A 9068-nucleotide genomic window follows, 5' to 3' on the forward strand; every position below is an offset into this window, starting at 1 on the left:
TGAGATTACCTATTCGAGTTGGCTGTAAACCACTGTTAATCAGGCTACCGCAGCCAACACACTCCCACTGGCACTCAGCCACTGCTCGCATTTTTGGAAAGGGTTGAAGAAAAAAGAACACCATTATTCATGCATCCAAAATATCTAGGCCGTTTAAGGGTAACGTGCAACATATGAATCAATGTTTATTAATCATAATGCCATTGTGTTTCTAAAACCATTTTGATTTTATGTCAAACAACGTTGTCAACAATCTTGTAAACAATTCCCAAAGTATTGCATTTAACGTTGAAGAAATGTATTGGGAATGTTGGGAAATTTAGAATGTTTAATAACAGTAACAGCTCAACTATTTTGCACTATCTTTATACAATTACAATACTCTTTGATCAACAAAGTTAAATTCACAAAAAATGTCTGAATGAAATTAGTTCAAGGAGGTCGTGGCTTTAGGTCTCTCTATGTCCCAAATGTGGCCCTTGGGCCAGACTTTGGACTCGTCTCATGTAACTCAAGTTACGTAACTCTATCAAAGTGCTGCTGGACGAGTGTGAGTTGCATCACCAGCAGGTACTGTCACACACTGGCCAGTTTTCTGCGCGTGGAACAGAAGGCTGCTTTCGGATCACGGCACTCTAAAAGTGCCCAGAAGTGTCCGCGTCTCCTCAACCCCCTTCTCATTAATGTTCCCTCCACACACCACTGAACCCAGTGCTACTTAAAAACACATTGAATGAGGCGGAGAGAAAGAGAAGGCCTGATTATCTCCAACTTGGGAACTGATCCAATTAAGTAAGTGCCCATTTGCATCCATCACATGGGCCCAAACTAGGAAGGAAAAGTGAAAAAAAAAAAAAAAAAATCACAACAGGAGAAAGAAGGTCCATTTGTTGTCCAAGGTGGAAGGGGGTAGGGTAAAGTGTCCCAGGTGAATGCTGGGTAATGGTAATGTTACAGCCGCAGTGTGTTTGTGTGTGTGCGTGTGAGCTGAAGCATTATAGTGGTCATTAGGACAGATATCAGTGTGGTAATGTGGAGCAGATGTTGTGAAGAAAAGGATCATTTAAAAGGGGCAAATGTAAATAAACATTGGTGGCAGTTGGGAACCCCTCCCTCTCTCTTGGCCCTCTGAAGTCCCAGAAAGAAAACAGTTCATCAATCTTCATCACGGCTAATAATCATGTTCTATTAGAGGGATTATCGCATGTAGACACAGTCATTTCCAAAACTTGAACAAATGATTTTTGGTAAATGTTGGATTCATTGTTAAGCAATATCATCACACTTTTTCTCCTTTTTAATAATACTTGAACAAAACAGAACATGCATTACTATAGCAGCTTACATATTTTAATGGATGATTTAAACATATACAATATTGGTTCAAAATAAGTACTACTTCTGATGTGACTTATCTATCTGGCCACTGAAGAATTCATTATTAAAAACATAGACTGCCATTGCTTATCACATACCAGAGTGTGTCACACAATACCTTTAGAGCATTAGATCATGCAGACTTCATCTTATGTTTCAGGCGCCTTTGTCATTCTATATGTATTCAGAAAATACATGTCACTTACCGTGGGGCATCAGAATGGGAGGAGCCAGATGGGGACAGTGTCACCGAGTAGGAAGAAGCCACCAGCCAAGTGTCCCCGCCTCCTGCATGCGAGCACACACTCACTGATCTGTGTTCCGTGGGTCCGTCCCGCGAGTGCATGCGTGTTGGTGTGTGCACGTGGCCTCCCCCGGGGCAGGGCAGAGACCCCCAGTGTGAGCACCAGCATAAGCCCTTACATGGCCACTGAACACAGGCCCTTTGCAGTCACGGGGTCAGGAGCTCACGCCACACTTCTGTCAGAGCAGACTGGTCAATGAGCTGCTTATTTCAACAGGCCGAGGTGGAGCGGTGACTGATACACTGTATAGTATGAAGTTTTCCACCGCAAAGTCACTCGAATATGTTTACTTGATTGTTTTCAGGGAAGTTTTGCGTGCACATTGATCTTAATGTATTGATATTACAAGTAAAATGTGTTATGACTTTGTTTGGTTTAAGACATTTCTTGTTGTAATAACAGAAGTTTAAATAACTGTTGGCTTGTTTATAGGAATATACATACATACATATAGTGTAGTATAGTATATATATATATTCTTTGAGTCACTGCAAGTTTTACTGTCTGCCCGCACTGCCCAGGCTCATAACTCCAGCATGCCTTCCCCTCCACTCTTTCCTACTAATGTTTTATTTATGTTAGGGGGACGTCACTTAAAACATCTCACAGCTGAAAATTACATGTGTAATCTCTCCCAGAGGAGCTCTAAGGAGAAATAGAAAAACATTCAGTCAAGTGCAAAAAACAGTGCTAAATCACTCTGTGCCACCTTATCTGGACTGCGTTACGAACTGTTGTGGAGGGCCATACAAGTCGACCTTCCCCGTGACACAGGCAACCAAAGACCTTAGAATTGTGTTACTCTGAAGAAGCTTTGTTTTTTCCATAAAGATAAGTGGTTAGATGCTCACTCTATAGAGCTGAGAAGCACATTTTGACCCACATCATTGTTTTGCAAGGATTCCTCAATCAACATAAACATTTTCAACATGTCACACAAACACATCACAGTGACAGATGGAGAAGTGTCCAGAATGTGAGTTAGATAATAATTGTGTTTCTGTCTGTAGCCCGCTTGTTTTACTTTAGGTTTAGCCTTCAGTGTGGTGTTGTGGATTGGTGAGAGGGATTCATTAAGCCTATACAGTGGACGGACATTATGTTGAGCAATCAATGCATTCATATGGAGGAGGTATTGACAAGAATTAGGTTTTGTTTCAGCTCCACTTCTGCGGCCTATGACAGGTGTTTGATCTTCAACCTTGCAACATATAGGCCTATAGGAACGGTCGTTGCAATTACGTTTTTATGTCTGTAGTGAAACAAATAGGCACACCTTAAAATATAAGGACCAAACGTGGGCTAAAATAGTGTCTATCTGAAATAAATGTAGGCGTTTATTGATGCTTCTGAGGTGGAAAAAAGACCACAAGAGGCCGCAGCGTAAATCGTCCTCGTCTATAACCTGTAGCACAGCTTTGGTATTTTCATTTTTTCTTTTTACCACGCAAACAACCAATGCGTTTTGCTTCCAATAATTATCATCCATTTATATAGGCCTGCCAAATTTTACCCATGTTTGCCCCTGTATAACTTTTCTAAATGCGTTCTCTGAGTTGATGTTTTATCAGCCGCGACGCTGTGAGCGCAGATCGAGGTATACAACGCATCCTTGTCTTTTATTCTCAGCTGCTTTTCATGTCGGATTATTTCCACTTTTTTTTTTTTTTTTTTTTTCACACGAGGGAACGGTTGGAGTCCTATTTAGTATTCTTGAGCAATCCCAACCACCGTGAAAAGCCTCGCGCCGTTCAAAGGGGGGAGCGAGAAAGACGAAGTTGGAGTAATATAGCCTATACTCTTGGTAAAAACAAAACAAAACGAATAATAATAATAATAATAATAATAATAATAATAATAATAATAATAATAATAATAATAATAATAATAAGAATAATAATAATAATAATAATAATAAAAGGTTATTTATGCTTTCTCCTAAAATCCATATCAACCTACAATCGCAGTGACATGCAGGAGCAAAACACCTGGAAAACAAATGTCACCCCGTTTCAGATTTTACGCTTTTCTCCCCGTGTGTGTGAACAACGCCATTTCAAGTCAAACTCTCTCAGGACGTAGTTCACGGAACAGAGGAATACCCCGGGGACGCACAAAAGAAAAACATAATTATGCTATTTAGACGCCTGATGTGTCACAATCAGTGGCAGGTTCTGGAGCGTACACACACACACAAACACACACACTAACACACACACACACACACACACAGAGAGACACAGTGCGCCGTGTCACGGTGAACTCAAACCCGGCTAGAGGACATTAAGGCTTAGGGAATTATTGCAAACCTCAGGGGACGCTTCAAGCTGTAAAGGGGGGGAAGCACACTATAGAGATTAATGGCGCCCATAAACAACTGCGCGCTCTCCCCACTTCACTCGGGGTCAACTACGACGGGCACACAAACATATCAATAATATACTTAATCAGTTAGGTATGGCCTGCTTCTTTTGGAACCTCAGTTATTTGAAAGAGAAAATAAAACACGGCGAGGCCTTTTCAGACAAGGCCTGCGTTATTTAAAAAAAAAAAAAAAAGTGATGATAATAATAGGTTAATAAAAATGATAATAATATTAATAAATAGATCAAAATAGGCGTTTCTTTTAAATGTGTTTAGCCCGATGTCTTCTTTTTATCCACGTGTCCAAATTGCCATAATCCTCCTAATAACTGTGATCATCGTCTGTGCCTCACTGGCCCCGGTTCTTTTCCTTTCTTTCGCTTCTTCTTCTTTTTTTTTTTCTTTTTCTCTTTCTTTTTCTTCTTCCTCCAGACTGGCCATTTGATCAGGCGTGGGTTTCCATGACGGATTAACGAGAGCGAGGGCCCCCCTTGAAATACTAGGAGCAAGTGTGACACCTACCTGCAGAAGTTGGAAGAGTTTTTCATGTGAAGCTACCGGTTACGCACAAGACACAGACAGACCTATTCACTTTCTATTTCCTCCCCCCCCCACCCCACCCCACCCCTGAACGTTTTATATGCGCCATTTCAGTAACGCCTCCATTAATGGCATATAATAGAACAGCGCGGTATGTTTTAAATGCATGGTCGCATCCCTTTTTAAACTGCTCTGCCACGCCTTTTGAAAATAGTAATGAGCTCCAAATTTGGCATAAAATCGAGCTCATTACCGGGGTTCAGCACCTGATTGCGCTGCGTAAAAACCTAATTGGGTTAAATGCTTCGGAGTTGTTATGATATCAATATCCGCTTTTAGCACAACGTGCTCCAGTGAAAGCATGTGGGGAGAGGGCCTGCGAGGCTTTTGCACAGGAAAGAAAATAAACGTGAGATAAGCCTCTAAAAATAAACACTTTTGACATTATTTTTTTTCCCATTGTCAAAAAAAAAAAAAAAAAAGGGTGAAAAGAAGCACATTTACTCGATCCATGTCGTTATCAACTGTCTGCGTAAAGCTCTCCACGGCTTTTGCGCATTTTCTTTTCAGTGTCTATCAACTTTCAATCAAGCATGGCCTCGAAGTATCATACACACACACGCGCGCGCGCACATACCACGTCACTGCCAAATCCAAAACAGTCACTGCACAATTTTTTTTTTTTCATTTTCCATAATTTACTTCAAAGATAGTGTGTTCATTTTAAATACAAAAATGCTACATTAAATATACATGTTAGTCTTTATTACAAATAGACTCCAGGGTGGCTGCATCGATTAAGACCGTTCTTTGTTACGTTGTTTTTGTTGAATTAACCATTCAGAAAGAAAGGATTTTCCCAGAATAAGCATTGAAATCTTTGTTGTTGTGAATTGGCTCTGTTGTTCTTTTGTTTTATTTTTTTATGCAGCCACATCAATAATAAATAAAAGTCCTTAGCGTGTGTAAAATAGCAGGTATTAAATATTTGACATACCTTTCTTTAGTTCATAAGGGGAGTCTTTACAAAGATCTACCTGCGTTTGGCTTCTGATTTTGTGGCTCTCTCTTACGAGCGCCTCGGCTCTATTTAACACAGTCTGGTTTATTCCATTGAAATGCGCCGCTGAGCCCGTGCCCACAGAGCCGTGATTACTGTGCAAGTGTCCGAAAGTGCCCCCATAGTTCGTGTAGCCGGGGTAGAAGGGAGCTGTGTAGTACAGAGGCCTGGACAGGACCGTGCTGTTCGGGAGCGCGCACTGGGGACTGGACCGAGACGGGGACGCGCTCGAGCCCATCACCGAAGAAGTCTGAGCAGCAGCAGATGACGCGTCGCTCACGCTGCCACTTTTGCTGCACCTGTCCGACGACGTGGCGATTTCCGCGAGGGACCACAGTTTCGGTTTGGGGGCCGAGGGGGGCGAGTGGATGACAGAGGTCACGTTGCTTGTCACCGAGCCGGGCGCGTGGTGGTGGTGACTAAGGTCTGAGGGTTTGTCTTGGAGCGCCAGGCTCGCTCTGGAAAGGGCAGACGGAGACGAAGTGGTGGGTCTGGCCGAGTCCGGCTGCAACTCCGCGGGGCTAGTCCGCCCCTCCGGGTCTTTTAGTTCCGTGTCGCTGAGGAGAGGGTCCGTGTCTTTGCCCTGCAGGGTCTCGTCTTTAAACCGATCGCAGCCCAAGTCCACGGGGTCCAGGAGTTTATGATCTGCAGCGCGAGCAACATGATTAATGAGGGAACCGGACAAAAAAATAACGTCTGGCAAATGTCTGTCACAAGTAAATTAACATATACATAAAAATAAAAATGTCCTGGACAAACAAGAGGAAAAAATGCGCAACACAAACGAGAGAAAAAAAACACACACTTCAAACTAACGCATGCATTTTCTAGTTGATATATTTTCCTCCACGAGAGTAATTGCTTTGATAAATCCGAGGCAGGCGTTACAGCACTAATCTGTAATAATAGGAGTGTGATTTTTAAAGACGCACAGTGCACCAGCTGCCGGCTTATTATACACTTAAAGATAAATTGACTGCTAAATACATGCGTCACCAGCAATTCTATCCCCACTGAAGGCAAACGAGGGGAGTTCAAGGTGATTATTATTTAAAGCAATTGTCCCATTATAAATAATATACCACCATTAACCAGCAATCAATTTTGCAGCCTGAGTAAAAACGACTGCGATGAAAAATTTATGATTTTCCCCCCACACTTTTTGTTACCCCAGCACGAAAGGAGCAGCACCAACCTGCTTCTGTGTCTGTGGAGTCCCCCTTGTCTATGGGCTTGCTGGGCTCATCGTCGTCGTTTTTCTCCAAATCAATATTCTCGTCCTCCTCCTCGTCCTCGCTGCGGTTCCGCGGCGTCCACGTCATCTTGTTCTCCTTCTTGAGTCTCCTCCTGGCGTTGGCGAACCAGGTGGAAACTTGTGTGAGGGTCATTTTGGTGATGATGGCCAGCATGATCTTCTCTCCTTTCGTGGGATAAGGGTTCTTGCGGTGCTCGTTGAGCCAGGCTTTGAGCGTGGCCGTTGCGTCCCGTGTAGCGTTCTTTCGGTAGGCCGGGTCGCCATATGGGTAGGTGCCCAGTGGCGCGGCGTACGGGTGGTATCCTATGGAACCAGCCATGCCCGTAGTGTGGTCGTACGGAGAACTCTGTTGTGTAAAGATAAGATATTTGTATCAAAACAAAATAACCACAAAAAAACCCCAACATTTACAAGAGAAATACCTGAAACTAAACTAGATCCAAAGTTAGAGCCATAAACATAAATGCGCGCGCGTACATGTACGCGCTTACTGCAAAAGCTGCTCAAGTTGCAACAGGAAATACCATGGGTTTGTTTGCGTGAATATAAACGTTATTGTTTACATCGCTATTATTATACTTTGATACAAAACCGGTATGCTTTTTAATTCATTTTCCGTAGTTTTAAAGCAACCCGAATTTCTTTGCGCTGTCACTGTGCCACTCTGCTCGTCTGTCCCTCCCTGAAATTTCTATATCATATTCCCCGTAACTGGGCCTATACATCCTTTAGTACAACTCACACAAAATCAACTGGTTTCACAATTGTAACGGCAAACTATTTTACATTTTTATAATGACCACATTATCATTTTTATTAAATGTGACGCTAACATGCAGTGTGTTGTGCTAATAATTCACTTGACGTCGATCTCCCCTAAACTTCCTCTACTGTCATCCTTGTAATAATCTAAATTAGTTTTAACCACATGTTATGGCCTGCCTAATGTTATACGTGCACTTTTGCACACGCTGGCTTCCTAATCGCTTACCCCCAGTGCACAGCATGCGTTTGAGGCTGATACGACTTAATAAACTGGCGTTTACTGCCTGCTGGATGGAATAATCACCTTGAGTTTACTCACCACATACGAGGTGAATGTGGCGGCGGCAGCTGCGTCCGCATTGTACGGCAAATGGGAATTGTACCCCGGTGAGGCGCTGGTGAACGCGGTAGATCCGGCATAAGGTGCAAAGGCAGATCCCGACGACGATCTCCCGAGCTCCTCTGTCCTGGGTCCCGATATGACACTGGTGCTGTAAGCAGGGCAAGAGTACAGGGCTAGGGACGCGGATGGCTGGTACAAGTAGCCCTGAGGATAAGCCATGCTTGGAGCCCAAAGATTGGAAGTGACTAAACTTGCGCACTATCCTTTATTTTCTCATGAGCGTGCGCAGACCCGCAGCCTGTCCCCTCAGAATGACAAAAGTGCCCAAAGACGAGGAAAAGTAGACACTTGAACGTCAGAGGTGCCGCTCGCTGCCACTTTCCGTCGGGTGTAGTGTGGTTTTGTCGCTCCTTGTGCGAGTTACGCTGCCGCGCTCATGCCTGCGCACTAGGTATTTTACCCGTCGGACAAGGGCTTTGCTTGGGAAAATGTCCTGCCAAGATGCTAAGTTGGAAATTGAGGATCCTGACGCCTACTACGCTGTACAGTACGCTCCTCCTCTTGGGGTGTAGTCAACTGTGTGCAGCGCCAAGCTCTCTTTACCCTCTCTCTTTCCTCCCTCTTACCCTCCCTCTGTCCCTCTAGCTCTCTCTCTTGCGTTAACTAACAATCCCCCCTTACTCTATTTCTCCATTTTTCCTGCTTAACAAGCTTCCTCACTGCAGTGAGTCTTAAGTGCGCGCCTGGCAGCCCCCCTTTTTCCTTTTGGATAGCGACACCAAGCGCTTCTGTGAACTCCCAACTTTTCTTGTCATGCAACGTATTTCTTCCTTTGGCTGCAAACTGAAGGGGTGACGTCCACATTCGATCAGCAACTAAATGTATGCGCATCAACAAGATATTGGGTCCGAGGAGAGCCGAGCAGAATTTCCCAAAAATACGCACCGAGGCTGCGCAATTTTCTTGCTGATATCTCCGTAAGTAAACGCATTTTTAAAAGTGTTAACAGACAGCGTTCCCATGTTAAATTTTAAAAGGGTAGCTTTTCTGCGCAGTTCA

The 9068-nt window shown here is 43.6% G+C and overlaps 1 protein-coding gene across 2 annotated transcripts; it reads right to left on the minus strand.

Moving 5' to 3' along the window:
- Positions 1-5491: 5491 nt before the first annotated feature.
- Positions 5492-8581, minus strand: irx5a (iroquois homeobox 5a). Of its 2 annotated transcripts, none has more exons than XM_079555261.1 (3): positions 7971-8581; positions 6842-7247; positions 5492-6291 (listed from the first exon to the last, which is right to left on the minus strand). In XM_079555261.1, exons 1-3 carry the CDS (start codon positions 8226-8228, stop codon positions 5567-5569), a joined length of 1389 nt encoding a protein of 462 aa, XP_079411387.1. In that variant the 5' UTR covers positions 8229-8581; the 3' UTR covers positions 5492-5566. The 2 variants fall into 2 exon arrangements, with proteins under 2 accessions (XP_079411387.1, XP_079411388.1); XM_079555262.1 differs by having other exon boundaries at positions 7986-8579.
- Positions 8582-9068: the final 487 nt, after the last annotated feature.

Source organism: Gobius niger (genome assembly GCF_951799975.1).
Source record: "Gobius niger genome assembly, chromosome: 4".
In the NCBI taxonomy this organism is placed as follows: Eukaryota; Metazoa; Chordata; class Actinopteri; order Gobiiformes; family Gobiidae; genus Gobius; species Gobius niger.